This window comes from Phalacrocorax carbo, chromosome 4 (genome assembly GCF_963921805.1).
Source record: "Phalacrocorax carbo chromosome 4, bPhaCar2.1, whole genome shotgun sequence".
In the NCBI taxonomy this organism is placed as follows: Eukaryota; Metazoa; Chordata; class Aves; order Suliformes; family Phalacrocoracidae; genus Phalacrocorax; species Phalacrocorax carbo.
The window spans coordinates 859,343-875,689 of NC_087516.1; the positions used below are offsets into that span (position 1 = coordinate 859,343).

The following is a 16,347-nucleotide window of genomic DNA, read 5'->3' on the forward strand; positions in this document are numbered from 1 at the left end:
AATCTTGCCTGTTTCCGCCGGCGCGTACGCCCTAGCTTTGGCTCGGCACCAGGCGTGATGGAAGCACTGTTCCCGGGCAGGAGAAGAGCAGGGGGATGACAGCCAGGGTGGGGGCCTGGTGCTGCCGGGGTTTGGCCAGGGTTGGGGGCACCGGTGCTGTAGCTTTGTGCCCAAACCACCGACCAGCTGCACCAAGCGTGGGGTCCTGGTGGGAGACCCCAGCTGCAGAGGAGTCCTGCTCGGGGCAGAGCGGTGAGATGCCACCGGGGTGAGGGTCCCGCTGTCCCCCCCGGTGCTTCTGCGCCCAAGGCGTGCGGCTGATACGTTGCACCGTGCACGGGCTCCCACTGCAGCACCGGGTGCCTGGGAACCCCACGGGGATGGGGCGAAGGGAGGAGGTCGTGGGGGTACTCCATCCTGCGTGGAGACCCCAAAGGGCAAATCGTAGTCCTGAGCAAGAGTGGTTTTCAGCTTGCCCTCTCCAAGGAGTGCTTTCCGTGGTGTTTTGGGGTGTGAGGCGTCCCCCTTCCTCGTGACGGATAGACCTGGGGTCCCCGAGCCCTTGCTGAGGGCTTCAGAGAGCAATCCCTGCCTGCCTCAGCTCCTGGTCTCCTCCACTCGCCCTCCCCCAGGCTCTCAGCGGGCGCAGGTCGGGGTGGGGGGACCGGGGGGACCGGCGGTCCGCCGGGCAGAAAGGTCATAAAAATAACTGAGGAGCTATTCATCTCCCGCGGGGAGGGGGGCGAGGACGGGAAGGCAGCGCGGAGGTTGCCTTGCAAACCCTCGGCGCGACCTCGCCGCCGTAAATACAGCGCAACCCCCAGGGCTGCCTCTGCAGACAATGTCGCGGTAATTGCGGTTCCTGCCTGGAAAGGCAAGGAGGGCTCTGAGGACCACCTAAGCTCCTGACACGTTTTTGGGACCAGGCAGCTCCAGGCTCTGGAAACTCCATCGCGGACCTGCTTTTTTTTTTTTTTGTCTTTTTTCCTTCTTTCTTCTTCTTTCTTTAAACACCCCTCCCACCTCTCCCTAGCATTCGATAATTGAAAAATACTTAAAGATCAGATTTACACTGGCCAGGAAGTTACCTTTATGCTCCTTTTCCTACAACTAAATATTTCAAGCTGAACGCGGCAATTAGGAGGTGATAAAAGGCCAGCTCTCCTGGGCGAGCACAAGGAGAGGGAAGAGCGATGGCCCAGGTCGGCCGAGGCTCCCCCCGGGCAGCGAGCGGGGCGTTGGGCTGCATTTGACACCGTCTGTATCACTGTTCACAAAGTTTATACTCCATTAATTTTGCTTGCAAGGGGATTTAGGGAAATGTTCTTTAACTCCTAACTACTGCTCCAAGGATGGACTTGGTGAAATTGCTTTAACTACTAACTACTGCTCCGAGAATGATGGACTTTGGGAGAGGCTTTTCCGTGCCGGTGCGATGCTGGGAGGCGGGAGGCGACATGGTGACCCTCGGGCCGCTTTTGTTGTTGTGTCCTGTTCCCTCCCAGCACGGCGTGGATCGGGAGCTGCGTCCTCTCTGCCCTCCCGGGGCAGAAGAGCCTGAGGGTCCCTCCACGGGGAAGCCGAAAGCCCTCTTGGACACGCGTGTGGATAATGCCCTGGAGGACCCCATCCCGAGGGGAGCCCCGGCTGCAGAGGGGGTGCTGGCATGACCGACCCTGCCTCGCTTTCTCTTGCAGGGAGGAGTGACAGACGACAAGAGTGACGATGGCAAATCCATCTCCACGCTCAGTTTCGGTGTCAACAGACCCACCATTTCGTGCATATTTGACTGTAAGGCCCCAAGGGTCGGAGGGTCGGGTGAAGTTCCCCTGCAGCGAGTCCTGGCGTGGGGTCTCTGCTGTGGGGATGGGGACCCCGTAGCCGAGCTTGTCCCATCCTCTTCCTCTCAGCCACCCTGAACGCAGGTGGATGGAAAGAAGGGGGTGGGTAAGGATGGGGCGCAGCTTGTCCCCCCGGGAACAGCAGCATGCTCAGAGCTCGGTGCTCTCTTGGGAAGCCATGGGAAGGCTTAAGCCAAGCTGCCTGCAGACATGAGCCTGGGGCTGGTTAAAAACCCAGCTACTCCCCAGCGCCCTGCACTCGTCCCTGGGCTCGTCTCTCAGCTGTTTCTCGCTCCTCTGTACAGGTGGGAACAGATACCACCTCCGCTGCTACATGTACCAAGCGCGGGATCTGATCGCCATGGACAAGGACAGCTTTTCGGGTAAGCCCAAATGCTCACGTCCACTTGTTTGTGCTTGTAATTAGTGTTGTAATGAATGCTGGGGAGTAGTGGGGTCTGTAAAGCAAATTTTGGGCTATTTATTGATGTGAAATGAGGGGTGTTTGGCAGCCAAACGACAGAAGGCAGCGGCACGAGGCTTTCCCAGGGCAACCTGCCTGGTAGCTTGATTTCCCATCAGCAAAAAAAAAAAAATAAAATCAGAGTTTCAAGAACTCTTATGTGAGAAACCAACCAGAAACCACAAGTTACCTAGGTCAGCCGTGAGTCAGAGTTGTTTGCTTTACTAATAGCTCCTTCTCCCCGGGCCGAGGTGACGCTGAAAGCCAGTGGCAAGGCTGGGTAGCAGACGGCTCAGGGGCATGACAAATAAAAACAGAGCAGAGGGCAGGGATGTTTACCGTGGCACGTCGCCTCGAGCTGCCCGCCCGTGCAGCGCGCGAGCTGGGGGATCGCGGGGAGGGCGGCGGGCTCGGGGCTGGTGCCGAGATGATGGAGCGCGGGGCAGAAACCTCCATGAGGTGTGCTCAGAAAAATTCAGAAGGGTGCAAGGGTACAATTAGGACCTCGGAGGAGAGAGGCAGCTTCTCCTCTGGCATCCTCATGAAGTTTCTGGTCAGATTTATGTGCCCTCAGCATCCAGCTTGCTCCCAGCTGGCTGAACCCTGGCCAGCCTTTTGCCCACCCTTGCAGGGCAGGGGGGCACCAGTCTCCTGGGTCTGGGGGTCGCGGAGGGGGTTTTTCCTATGGTTTGGGGAAGGGATGAAGGCTGAAAAAGGGAGACGCCCGTTTGTTAGGAATGAAAGAATTGATTGAAAATACGGTTTGGAAAGGAAAGTACCTAACAGTGGCAAATCTGTAAAACGGTTCGTATTTGTTTTCACAACTGAACGTTAAATGAAGCTGCTGCTCCTCCGGTCTCCATCCTGGAAACTCTGCAAAGGGGCTGGGAGGCAACGGCTCGGGGCTTTCATTGATGGAGCCGGTGCCTGAACAGGGCATCCTTCAGACTGGACTAAAAAATGTCCCTTCATGGAAAAAAGTGTGGTCCCAGGCAGAGAAAAGGGTGCCCTGGACTGTGAGCGAGAGGCTTCCCGTGTCCTGCGGCTCAACACGTGCCCGGCACAGCTTCAGGCACTCCTGACGCTGCCAGACTTGAGCTGATGTGGTCGGGATGTCCCGTGCTGAGCTCGTGTTTTCTGGGTTGAGAAATCAAGTCAGAATAAGATACGCCACTCCATCGGTTGGGCAGCTCTGTTGTCTTTCGGCACTGAAAGGTGGTTGGGTGTAGGTGGTTTGGTTTTAGGATCGTTTCGTTTGCAGCGGAGGGTGAAGTGTGGCCGCGGAGGTGGGAGGACGTGTCAGGAACGGTCCTTTGCATCAGACCTGAGCAGGGACCAGCCCCCCCAGCAGCCAGAGGGTCCCACATGCTCTTCCCCATGGGCTGGGCCATCCCAGCCAGGTGGCTCCGTGGCTCTTTGGTGCTTGTGACCAAAGCTGCCTTTGCCCACACCCGTTAATGCTTTGGCACGTCATTCTGAGGCGGGAAAGCAGGACAGCGGGGGTGTCGCAGTTTACCCCTGGCTCGGAGCTGGAGCTGGGGTAACGCAAACAGTCCCCCCGTCAGTTCAGTGCCCTGTGGCAGGGGCCACGCCTGAGACGTGAGCGGGCATCCCCGGGGGACCCACGCCCCTCCGCAGTGGTGCCCGCCGGCAGGACGCACCCAGCATCCCTCCGAGGCTGTCACTGACCGTCTGCCGCGGGGATTTGCAGAGGGGCTGGGTGTGGGGTTGCCCGCCAGCGTTGGCACGGGGGTGGCAGGTCTTTGGGACAGACCCCAAAAGCAGGCAGCAGCGAGCGGGGACAGCCGGGTATCACCGTGCTGGGCAGCAGGACCACCGGCTCCCCCTGGTATTTTGAAGCAGAGGGGTTTGGGGAGGGGGGCGTGGGTGGGCAGAAATGCCCTGGAGAGGTGTAGAGCACCCAAACAATCACCCAGTGTCTGCGCCCACTGAGGTCCCGTCTCCCCTCCGCCTCCACAAAGGGTTTGTTGTTCGAAGTGGTGGGGACCGAGGTGATCTCATGGCCCCGATCGGCGGAGTGGGGAGGGGACTCCCTTCCTTCGGAAAAACCTGGCCAAGGACAACATGAGTAACAACATGCCACAATGTGGAATTGTGATCTCCGCTGCCTTAACAAAGCATAAAGGAGTTCATTAAGGGGGCTTTACACAGTTATAAAAATAAACCTTCTGTGCATACGAGGGTCTAAACAAAGGGGCTTTATAGAGACCTCCTTTAAAAAGAAGAAGAGGGGGAAAAAAAAAAAAAAGAGCAAAAAAGCAAATCCAAATCCATGGTTTTTTTGTTTATTGTAACGCATTCTGCTTTCCTCTTACTGGAAAAAAGCGCGTAAGTGGAAAAGGTTCTTCCCAGTGTGAATAGTGCTCCCTCCAGCCGGCCACCTCGCAAGCAGCCCCGGCTCATTAAACACGTCTGCTGCGGTCCGGACGCCAAGACAGAAAATACACCCCTCTCTCCCCCCGGTCCCTGGAGGAGGGGAGAGAGGGTGGGGGGCAGCACCCTGCTCAGCCGGCCCCACGTTCAGGTGCCTGGGGGGTGCTGCTCCCTCCCCAGGGTGGGCAGGGCTCGTTTTGCTCCCAGGGTAAGCTCGCAGACTCCGGGGGGTGCTGGGGTCAGGGTGCGCAGGCTGTTTTGCAGGGTCGGGGTACCTCTCCGGGGACCGCGGGGATTCGCGCAGCGCCGAGCGCTAACGGTTGCATTTGTAGGGGCTGCCACGCTCCCGGCCACCGGTAGGTCTCTTGGGGCTGGCTTTGGGTGGCGGGAGTGGTTCCCCGCTGCGTGCTGGTGGACCCCCATACACTGCCTGGTGCATCTGTGTCCTGTGGTGGCCCGTTATGCTGGGTGCCAGGCAGAGGAGGTGGCCCGTGTCCTTCCAAAAATGCCCGTGATGCCTCCTGCCACCACGGAGGTCGGGGTTTGCCGGCAGCTGGAGCTCAGGGACCCACGTGGGACCGGTCAGGTGGGATGCAGCGATCATGGAGGTCTCATGCCTGACAAGGACCAGTAGGTGCTATCAGGTTGTGAAAGGTGTTCAGTCTCTGTGAGGTCTTATAATGTGAGCCCGTGGCATGTTTCCAGCCTCTCGCACAGCCCTTAGTCCTGGCTCGTGCCCGGTGCTGCTGCCGGTGCAGGCGGGATGCCCATGGGAGGTTTGGGCCACATGCTTTTTGAAGCTGTCTGGAAGGGAAGGTGATAGAGAGGGCTCAGGTTTTGTGTTTCAGTTGTTAATTGATCTCAGGCTTCCTGTTTTAATTGCTTTGGTTGTTAAGGGTGGCTACTCCTCACTGTTTGCTGCTGCCTCATGTTGAGAAGCCTCTGGCTTTGTCCCAAGTTAGAGGTGAGGCACCTTGGTCCCAGCCCAGCGCCTAAGTACAGGGGTCTGATGAGACCCTGGAGTACCTGAGGCATCTGCACGGGGCTGGCAGATGCGATGCAGCAGCCCTAAGGGAGACCCAGAGCCGTCTGATGAGGCAGCTGGAGGCCGGGTGGGATAACCTGGAGCACTGAGAACCCAGAACCCTCGCCAGGACGTGAAGGTTACCAAAGCTCACGCAAGGAGGCTGGGAGGATGACTCTGGCTGGTTGCCGGCTGCATCCTCAGCTGCTGTCTCTTCTGGAGATGTTAAAGACCCCAGGAAGGAGGCAGTAACCTCCCAGCCACCTTCTTTGTGGTCTGGCCTTCACAGCAAGGGGTGACCTGAAGTCACTGCTCACCCACGTGTGCAATGCTGGGGCCTCCTGCATCTCCCTGGGAAAGACTGTTTGCACCATGGAACCAGCTTGTGCTCTCGGCAGTGCTGGAAGACGGCCGTGTTGCCACCACTGAAACACTCATCCTTGCAGAGACGTCTTCTGGGAGGAAACCCCACACCTGAGGGCAACAGGGGAACCATTTGTGCTACCTCACTGCTGGTGGCCGGGGTGAGGCGTCACGGGGATAACCCGGAGCAGGACAGGCCAAGTCACACCGCGAGGAACCTTCTGATGCTGCAGCAGTGGAGTGGTGGGAGATGTGGCCAGGGAAGGTCGCGGTGTCTCCACCAGCTGGAGATATCACAAGCCAGAGGATAAGGTTGCTCTGGTTAACACAGTCTCGCTGGATGCCCAAAAGGTTTTTGGCAAAAAAAAAAAATCCTCCATCAAGGTATTTTTTTAAGGAAAGGAGGCTGCTGTGGGATGAGAAGGAAGGTCTTTGCATAGATAGACAGCGAAGTTGTGTGGACCATTGTGGTTGTCGTGTCCTGAAAAGAGCTGGAGTGAGCAGGGGTCTGGATTGGCCTCTTGTGGGGAATAACTGAGACTCTTCTGCTTGAAAAAGAGATGTTTTAGGGGTGGCATGGTAGAAACCTGCAGAACCCAAGGTGTCAGTGTAGGTGGGCAGGGGCAAACTGCTCCTTCCCTCCTAATGCAAGAACTGGGGAGCCTCAGGTGGAGACAGCGGGAGCCAAGTACTGCAAAAAACCACGAGAAGATGGTTCTTCACGCAGTTTTGAGTCCTCACTGGAGGATATGGTGGGTTCAAGAGAGACAGGGCGAGTCTGTGGAAGACAACCCCTTTGCAGGGTTGCTAAACACACAGGCATCTGGCTTGGGGCGTACCTGAGCTGCGAATAGCTGGTGTGTAGGGATATGTGTTGGAGAACTTGGCCTCATTCTCTTCTCAGCTGGAGTTGCCTGGGACATGATGGGAATGTCATTGCTGTTTCAGAAAGACCCGCAGCTCCTTCAGCCTGTTCGCAGTCGTCTCTGCACAGCCCACTGGCCCTTGAATGACTGTGAATTGCTTTCTCCTCCCTAGACCGGTAGATCTAATTCATCCTTTGCCTCTTGTCTAACATCCCTTCATCCCTTGCAGATCCCTATGCCATTGTCTCCTTCCTCCACCAAAGCCAGAAGACGGTGGTGATCAAGAACACCTTGAACCCTACCTGGGACCAGACACTCATCTTCTATGAGATAGAGATCTTTGGGGACCCCCAGAATGTATCTGAGTCCCCTCCCAACATCGTCGTGGAAATATATGATCACGACACTTACGTAAGTGTTTGGGCATGAGCTGGACCCTCGTGGTGTGAGTGTGCTGGGGGAGGCAGGACAGACGCTTGGCATTGCTCCTGCCCTCTGGAGTGCAATGCTGTAACGTCTCTGCGTGGCTCAGATGTTGAGCTGGACACTCAGAAGACAAAAATCTCAGCAAACAGCTCTGCTAGTGATGTCCTTGGTGGCCCTGCTCTAGTCACCAAAGCTGCATCTATGTGCAGCGTGGCCAGATTAACCCTATTTCCTTGTCGAAAAAGCTTGGGACAGGGTTTAAAGCAGTTGTGCAAGTAGGGGATGACACACTGGTGTTTGCTCAGCTGCCCAAAGGTGTCCAAAGTGCCTTGTAGGCATTTGGGGGGCTGGTGAGATAACCTTGAGTCCTTCCTAGAAAAACTGGGCTGTAGCCTGTCACAAGAGGGGTTTTTTAGTCTGGAGAAGAGGCTGAGGGGAGGCCTTATTGCTCTCTACAACTACCTGAAATGAGGTTGTAGTGAGGCGGGGGTCGGTCTCTTCTCCCTAGTAAGAAGTGACAGGACGAGAGGGAACGGCCTCAGGCTGCGCCAGGGGGGGTTTAGGTTGGAGATTAGGAAAAACTTCTTCCCCGAAAGGGCTGTCAGGCCCTGGCACAGGCTGCCCAGGGAGGAGGTGGAGCCTCCATCCCTGGAGGGATTTAACAGAAGGGCAGATGTGGTGCTTGAGGGTATGGTTAGTGGTGGGCTTGGCAGTGACAGGTTAGCGGTTGGACTTGATGATCTGAAGGGTCTTTTCCAACCTTAACGATTCTGTGATTCTATGATAAGAGCAGAAGGAGTTTCAGTGTGCAAGTGAAAAGCATGTAGAACGTATCTCAGGAATGTCTCAGGAGCCCTTCTGCCCTCCCTCCTCCAAAAGACACCAGCAGGGAACAGCAAAGGCAACTGAAGATCCCGTTGCAGACCAGTGAATGGGCTTTTTAAGAGCTGCAGATAATGTTATACTCGGAGCTCCTGTGCTGGAAATCGTGCGATACTGTAGGAATTTCACCTCCTGTTTAAGCCAAAATGCATGAGAATGAGTGCGTTTCTAGCCCTCGTAGTTACAGGAAGGAGTTTGAAAACTTGAGCCTGTACGGGCATCCAAGCCATCTTTTCTTCTTCCTTGGTCCCATACTGGTTCATACTGGTTCAGACACTGAGCCTGATTTTTGAGTGCTAGGGTCTCGGCTGAGGTGTGGGTGCGTGGTGATGGGCTCCACCGGGACGTGGGGTGGGAAGAAAGCTCCCCGTGCATGTCTTTGCCTTTCAGGGTGCGGATGAGTTCATGGGGCGCTGCATTTGCAAGCCCAGCCTGGCGCGCTCGCCGCGGCTCTCCTGGCACCCGGTCATCAAGGCAAACAGAAACGTCGGGGAGCTGCTGGCTGCCTTCGAGCTGATTCAGAGGGAGAAGGTGAGCTCCCCGTCTGGACCTGATCCTGCCTCTAATGGCAATGCTGGCTTCTTCCCTTGGAGCCTCTCAGCACCCGCCAGGGTCCCACCTTTGCTCAGCGCTGGGTTATGTCCACGTGGGCTCAGCAGCTCTGCGGCTGCCCGTCCTCAGTTCCACCAGGGCGGCAATGCTCGGCGCTGGCTGTGCGGTGGGAGGCATTTAGCAAGGGGCTCGGTGCCGGGACCAAGCCCGGGCTGCTGCGTGCCCCTTCGGGGAGGCACAGCTCGTGCCCTCCCAGCCGTGGCGCTGAGTGCAGAGCCTTGACACCTTCGCATCACGGGAAGAACCTGGTGCCTTTGGCCCCAGATCGCTGCCTTTTGCTCCCAGTTAATTTAAGGATGGGGTTTGTGAGAGCCGAAGCGGGCGGTTAGTCCTGCAGCAAGGTGCCGCGCTCGGTGTCATGAGCCACAGGGGAAGGAGGCTGTGATTCGGAGCCAGCCGGGGCGGGAGAGACTCCTCATCGTGCCCAGGGCGCTCTCGTGTGCTTTCCCCCCCTCCCTGCCCCCTGCACGCACCACCTCTCTCGTCTCTGGCTTTTCCACTGGCTGCAGCCCAGATGTGCCTCTATGCCAGGGAAAGTGGATGGACTGGAAAGCTAAAACTCCCCGTCCTGTTCCTCCCGCCCAGCCCCGAGGTGGCAGCGAGGGTCCCATCCCGCAGCTCCCTCCTCCTCCCTCTGCCCGGTGCGGGTCCCAGCTCTGCTCCCGAGGGACGCTGCGCTCCCCGCACGGCGCTGCTGCAGCTGCCGGGGGTGGATGTGCCAGGCACAAGCCTTGCTGCGCCAGCGCGGGACTGCTGGGTGGGAGTCAGGGGATGTCTCTGCTGCTGGGACGGGGCGCCGGGTCATCTGCATGCAGCCTCTTCTTCCTCCTCGCCCCCTTCAGAAGCCACTGAACTGGGCGGGGAAGACCTTGGGAAGGGGGATCCTCTCTAAGGACCTTGTTTGATCCTAGCAGAAAGCAGCCGGGTGGATCTGAGGCTCTGCCCGTGCCTCCTTGCCAGAGGGAGAGCCCTGCCCTCATGCCCAGGCCTTTTGGAGCTCGGTGCTGGGCACGGAGGGGGGCAGCGTGTGGCTGTGGGAGGGCTGGTGTGTCTCTGCACGTAAAGCTGAGGTAGCACCAGGAGTGCAAACGGAAAGTATGTGTTTTTTCTCCACAGCCGGCTGTCCACCACATCCCTGGCTTCGAGGTAATGCCTTTCTCTTGCTTGCAGCTCCTACCCTGTGCCCTCTCGCCATCCCCTCCCCTGCCCCTACGGAGCTGCAGGGTCCCAGCGCCATCAGCTGCTCCCGCAGAGGTTTGCGGCGGGTTCTGGCTGCAGCCCTGCTTCTGCAGTTTGTCCGTCCTGTCTTAGGGACTTATTTTAGGATGAAGGAATCCCCATGTAGAGATGCCAGGTTCCTTCAGCCGATGGTAAAGAGAGCTGGAGTGAGTGGGGCAGCTCACTTTTGTCCTGTAAGATGGGGTAAATGTATCCCATTCCTGATATAATTCATTCCCCTCGCGAAGGGCTGTGCTTCCCAGCAGCTCCGGCATGTTCCCTCCCTACCCTGCAGCCCATCTGAGCAACGGCATTAACTAATGTTGGGCTTTAAGTGGTTTTAAGTTACCTACGCTGAGTTCCTCTCAAGCCTGGGGGGGTGGTGGTGCGCAGGAACTTGGAAAGCATCCTTTTTCTATTCGGTTATCAGCTACAGTTATAAGCCCTAGGATGGGCTTATGGACGAGGGTTGCTCTAACTCTGTACTCTCCTTCTCTTCCCCAGAGTGAGCTCTCCTCCAGTCTGGATGAGGTGAGTCTATAAGATTTACTTGTCTCTTCATCTTGGAGATTGTTAAAATTGTGCCTCCGTGGGGCGGCCGTCTCTTCTCAGATGGGTCAAGTCAACAGCATCGGGGTTTTAGTAACATGAGTGATCACAGGAGGAGAGGGTAGATGGGCTTCGTGCTTAACTCGGGGAGCGTTCCCGATGGCAGGGCACGTCGGGTGATGTTTAACCTTTGTGGGATGTGTGTGCATGAGGTCTGCTGGTGTTCCACCCTCCCAAACTAAGCATGCAAAAGCTGAATTGCTGGGCTGACCTGTGGCTGAACCTCGGCTGAAATCCCACTTGAAAAGTGTGATTTCATGGGGGATTCACCAGGAACTGGGGCACGTGCTGGACTGTTCTGGTTGTTCTGAAGGACATACTCTCACGGGGACCCCATCGGGCACCCTGTCAAAGCTGCGTCCCGGGCCTTGTGCATCCTACAGAGCAGATCGCAGGCTGAACCAAGTGGCGTCAGGGTAGGCTGGTATCTTGGAAAACACAAGGCAGGGAGCTGAACAAGGGGCACGTCTGTTTGAGTGTTGTGGTGGCCCTAGGAGCCAGCTAACCCCGAAGTCTGGGAGGTGAGCTAGGAGGGACCTGGGGCACGCAAAGAGCCTGGCCACATTTCCATGAAAGGTCGGATGGGATAAACTCATGTTTGCAAGATGGGTTTCTTCCACCCAAGCAGCCTTTCCTGATGATGTGGGGCTCATCTTTGTGCTCCATGTGGGCTGAGACGGATGAGCTCGTGTAAACATAACCATCTCTCTGCTCTTTCTCCTCCATCCCTTGCCACTGCCATTTCTGGATGGGGCACTTCGCAGCTCTGCACCCCTGCCTTGTTCTACGAGGGGCTCCTCCAATGGGTACCTTTTATGCTTAAACACTCGACTGTCCTCTGTTCCTCTGCCTTTTGCCCAGAAACCGAGCAACGTCCCAACAGAGACTCTCAGAGAGACCAGCTCCTTCAGACATGGCCTGGCCTGACCCCCCTGCCCTGCAGGAACCCCACCCAGACCAACCCACTGAGCCTGCGCCCAAAAGAGTGATGCCAGCCTGAGGTCTCCAGTGCCCTTAGCCGTAAATAACGAGCCTGGTGGGGAATCGGGCTCACACGTGCATCATGCAGGCTCCTGATGTGTCTGAACAACCAGGCTGCCACCAGGCTCCCTCCTACCGCATTTCTGTTCGGTGCAAATGGAGGTAGCCTTTGGCACTGGGTTTTAAGCCCTCCTTGAAACAACGTGGCCCAGCTGTGCACTCAGACTGGGAGATGCTTTAACTGGTGTGGTCTGTGTTGACTTTCACTCCTCTCTCTTCCAACCCTGTATCAAAGTCAGGGTCAGACTAGATGATCTCCAGAGCTCCCTTCCACCCTGATTCCCTCTGACTTGTCTCATTCAGACGGTCCCAGCTGCCAGCAGAACCCCACAGGTCTTTTCATGGATGTCTCCTCCATCCAGCCGGCTGTGTCTGGGTTGAGAGCTGTGTCTGGGAATTGCTTGCTCCCCCCTACCACCGCGAACCCTCCCTGCTCCTGCCTCGTCCCCAGGACTCGCTGCTCATTGCTGTCCCGACTGGTGAAACGTTTAGTGCTCGTGCATTCAGCTGAGACCCGGGAGAACGACTGCACAGCTGCCAGGAGAGCAGGGAGGACTGAGGAGGACTTAGACATGGCTAGTGCTAGCTGAAGACGCTGCAGCGTTAGGAGCCAGGCGCGCGCTGCTGGCTCGCAGAGCCGCTGCTGAACCTGGAGAGGACGCGGGGCAGGCAGGAGCTCTTTCCACAGGGCCTTCCCCTTTTCCCATACAGGTTTGCCAGAGGATAGAAGGATTGAAATGATCTTTAGTCCAACGACTATAAGGAAATGCAACATGTCATATTTGCATCAGTGAGGATTTAGGTGCCCTGTTAGGGAAAAAAGCGCCCTTTTTGGGAACAGACTGTGCAGATGTCTTACAGGGGCTGTGTGGCGTTCGAGCCTGCCTTGGGGTTTGGAGATGGGCTAGGTGACTTCTGCATCTCTATTTTGCAGCTTAAACGAAACTTAAGCACTTTAAAGCTACAAGCGAGCGTATGTCACTAAACGAGGGAAGGCTGAGGCTTTTCTTGGCTCAGTCCCTGCTTAGGCACCTCGATATGCTCTGAGTGCTACGGATCACAAGCAGAAGTTGAGGATAGCTTCAGAGGGCTGTTTGGCCCGTCCCTCTACCCCGAGGCAGCATCGGCTCGTGCTGGTGGTGCAACGTCCCATTTAGCAGCCTGAAATCAGGGCCCCGGGTAAGCAGGCGGGTCACCAGAAGTACCGAGCACCCGAGCGATGCTGGGGATACTCTGCACCTCTCCCTTCTCCTTAGGCGCTCGCCCCGCAGCTAACCCTCCCTTTCCCTGCTAGCACCAGCCGCTTCTGAGAGCATGTGGACCATGGGAGGTGGGACTGTCTGCCCCAGATTTACTGTCTGCCCCGTGTGGGAACCCAGGCATCTGTCCCGAAATGGAGTTACCAAAAGGCTTCAGCTAACAAGCAGCTTGATTCAGCAGCCACCGGCAATTGCCAATGAAAATTAAAGCTTAGCGTCTAGTATATCCAACATGCCACCGTGAAAAATCCCTTTGTAGAGCGTTTATATACATACATATATAAACCTGAACCAATCCTATAATTGAAATACATATACACACTTAATTTAATGCAATAATACTCCAGCCTGAAAAGAATGCCGGTCTCCTAAATTGGTTCCAACTGCCCTTGGTTGAGGGTTGCATTTTTAGAGGTTTTGCTTTCATTCCTGCCTTTTTGGTGACTCCGAACTCGAAGACGCAGGTCAAGAAGAACCCGAACGCTGGGATGGCTCGGAGCCCGGCCCCTGTGGGCAGCCGGGGACGCCTGGCTCCCTGCTTTCCGCCTCTGTGAAGGCAAATTTTGAATCCCTCACCTGCTGTCTACATTTAGTCTCACCCTGAAGGAAATCTCCTTCTGTATACAAGGTGCATAGACAACTTTATCCGAGCCCCGTCCTGCGGCCGGCAGCTTGGCGGCTGCTAGATAAGTTTTATAGCTGAGCTGTTGTATGAACAACAGCCCCTTCCTGCATCCGAAGGCAATGCTCTATTTCACTGATTAACCCGCTGCTGCTGCTTCTTCATCCCTTCTCCTCATCCCTCTGCATAACTATCTCACCGAGGTCCTGGCATGGGACCGATGCGCTTTCATCCCCTCCTCCCCTAAAGGAGGCTGAACCTTGATGGAGGGCAGATTCCTCTTAGTTCCCTGGGAAGGGCTCAGGGATCGCTCTCAGCAGTAGATGTTTGACCCTTTCCAGGGTCAGATTAAAGGGAGAGAATGTAAATACATCTACACCCCAGCCCTCATCTCCCCCTGTCTATGTCCTGGACTTCTGGGGGGCAGATGAGTTTTGCAGAGAGGAGGCTCTGGGGGGATGCCGCACGGGGAGGTGGAGGCGATGGGGTCGGTGTCCCGTCGTGGCACGACCTGACGTGCCTTTCGCATCTCTGCTCCCCCGCAGTCCGCGGACTCCGACCTGCCGTACCCCCCGCCCCAGCGGGAGCCCAACATTTACATGGTCCCCCAAGGAATCAAACCGGTCCTGCAGCGCACGGCCATCGAGGTGAGTGATGGGGAGTGCACGGGGCAGCTCGTCCCCTTGCAGAATAACACCCCTAACGTGTGTCCCCAGCGGGGGGGGATGAGACGCAGAAATGGGATCCAAGCCAGTCTCTGTGGCTGCAGAGTCCTGCCAGTGCTGGGAGCTGGTTCTGCTCATGGGTTGTCAGTCAAAAAGTGTTGTCTTGCTGGGAAAACAAGCCTCACCAAGCTGTCAGGTCCTAGGGCAGATCACAGCCCCGGACCACACTTCCTTTTCAGAAGGAGGTATCACGTTCCCTGGAGGTATTAAAAAAGCCGTGTAGACACGGCCCTTCAGGGCATGGTTTAGGAGGCCTGGGCGTGTTGGGTTGATGGTTGGACTTGATCCTAGAGGTCTTTTCCAACCTTAATGATTCCATGATTCTAAGGACACTGTGTCTCACACGGGGATACTTGCCCAAAACAGAGATGTTCCAGTGATAGGTAAGCATTTGTGGACCTGGTGTATCGGTGCATACAGAGAAATATTTGCCGTATGTCCTGACTTCTCCCACATGGTTGATTCATGGGCTTCATGGCCAGCCTTCAGGTTTACCTCCATTGCTGAGAAGCTCAGTGAGAGACCTGGAGGCAGACCTTTGGCTCAGTCTTTGCTGTCTGTTCCCCTCACCCTTCAGATCCTGGCCTGGGGGCTGAGGAACCTCAAGAGCTACCAGCTGGCCAGTGTCACCTCGCCCAGCCTGCTGGTGGAGTGTGGAGGGCAGCTCGTGCAGTCCTGCGTCATCAAGAACGTCAAGAAGAACCCCAACTTTGATGTCTGTGTGCTCTTCATGGAAGTGGTGAGGACCTGGTCCCTGCCCTGCAGTGACGGGGTCATAGAACTGGTTGGGAGGGACCTCCAGAGGTCCCATAAAGAAATGTGTCCTATGGTGGAGCTAACTGGGCAGCGAGGTGACCCTGAGCCAGCACCGGCCCCTTGGGGCCAAGGGGGCCAGCGGTGTCCTGGGGTGCATGGAAAGGAGCGTGGGCAGCAGGGCGAGGGAGGTTCTCCTGCCCCTCTGCTCTGCCCCAGTGAGGCCACATCTGGGGTGCTGCGTCCAGGTCTGGGCCCCCCAGGTCAAGAAGGGCAGGGAACTGCTGGAGAGAGGCCAGGGGAGAGCTACGGAGATGGTCAGGGGCTGGAGCATCTCCCTTGTGAGGAAAGGCTGAGAGACCTGGGTCTGTTCAGCCTGGAGAAGAGAAGGCTGAGGGGGGATCTCATCAATGCCTGTAAATATCTGAAGGGTGGGTGTCAGGGGGATGGGGCCGGGCTCTTTTCAGCGGTGCCCAACGCCAGGCCAAGGGGCCACGGGCACAAGCTGGAACACGGGAAGTTCCCCCTGAACATGAGGACAAACCCCTTCCCTGTGCGGGTGCCAGAGCAGGGGCACAGGCTGCCCAGAGAGGCTGTGGGGTCCCTTCCCTGGAGACATTCACCCCCCGCCTGGACGCGGCCCTGTGCCCCTGCTCTGGGGGTGCCTGCTCCAGCAGGGGGTGGGACGGGGTGAGCTCCAGAGGGCCCTTCCAACCCCTGGCAGGCTGGGATGCTGTGACTCTGCCCTGCTCAGCCTCAGTTCCCGTTGGGGACATGCAGAGCAGGTCCCTTCCTGCCCTGCATAGTTACGTGTTCCCTCTGCCCACAGCGTTTGCCCAAGGAGAGCCTCTACAGCCCCCCCATCCTCATCAAAATCATCGACAACAGGCCGTTTGGCCGAAGACCCGTGGTGGGGCAGTGCACCATCCGCTCGTTGGAGGGCTTCTACTGTGACCCGTACCGAGAGGAGAGGGAGGGTACCCAGGAGCCATCAGGTACGCGCTGCCGCGAGGACCGTGCTGGCCGCACACCCGTGCCCTTCTCCGGGGGAGCTGTGGGTCACCGTGTACGTTGCTTTTAGCTCAGCCCAGCTGTAGGTCTGATGCAAAAAAGCCGAGGAGGTGCCAAGGATGAGTTTAGCTCTGGGGTTGGTTGGTTGGTTGGCTGTCCCTTGGCCAAGCTGTCCAACCCACGCGAACAAGAGCTTTGGCTTCTGTGAAGGCTCTGGGCAAGGCTGAGATTGCTCCTG

At 57.0% G+C, this 16,347-nt stretch overlaps 1 protein-coding gene across 8 annotated transcripts in view; it reads left to right on the forward strand.

The window, feature by feature from the left end:
* DYSF (dysferlin) overlaps positions 1–16,347 on the forward strand; it is a 109,279-nt gene that overhangs the window by 36,750 nt on the left and 56,182 nt on the right. For all 8 annotated transcript variants that reach the window (XM_064448789.1, XM_064448787.1, XM_064448788.1 and 5 more), the window contains 9 exons: positions 1,698–1,791; positions 2,147–2,224; positions 7,181–7,362; positions 8,650–8,790; positions 9,988–10,017; positions 10,594–10,620; positions 14,166–14,267; positions 14,923–15,084; positions 15,928–16,093. In XM_064448789.1, the coding sequence (XP_064304859.1) occupies positions 1,698–1,791; positions 2,147–2,224; positions 7,181–7,362; positions 8,650–8,790; positions 9,988–10,017; positions 10,594–10,620; positions 14,166–14,267; positions 14,923–15,084; positions 15,928–16,093 (982 nt within the window). The remainder of the gene's footprint in view (positions 1–1,697; positions 1,792–2,146; positions 2,225–7,180; positions 7,363–8,649; positions 8,791–9,987; positions 10,018–10,593; positions 10,621–14,165; positions 14,268–14,922; positions 15,085–15,927; positions 16,094–16,347) is intronic.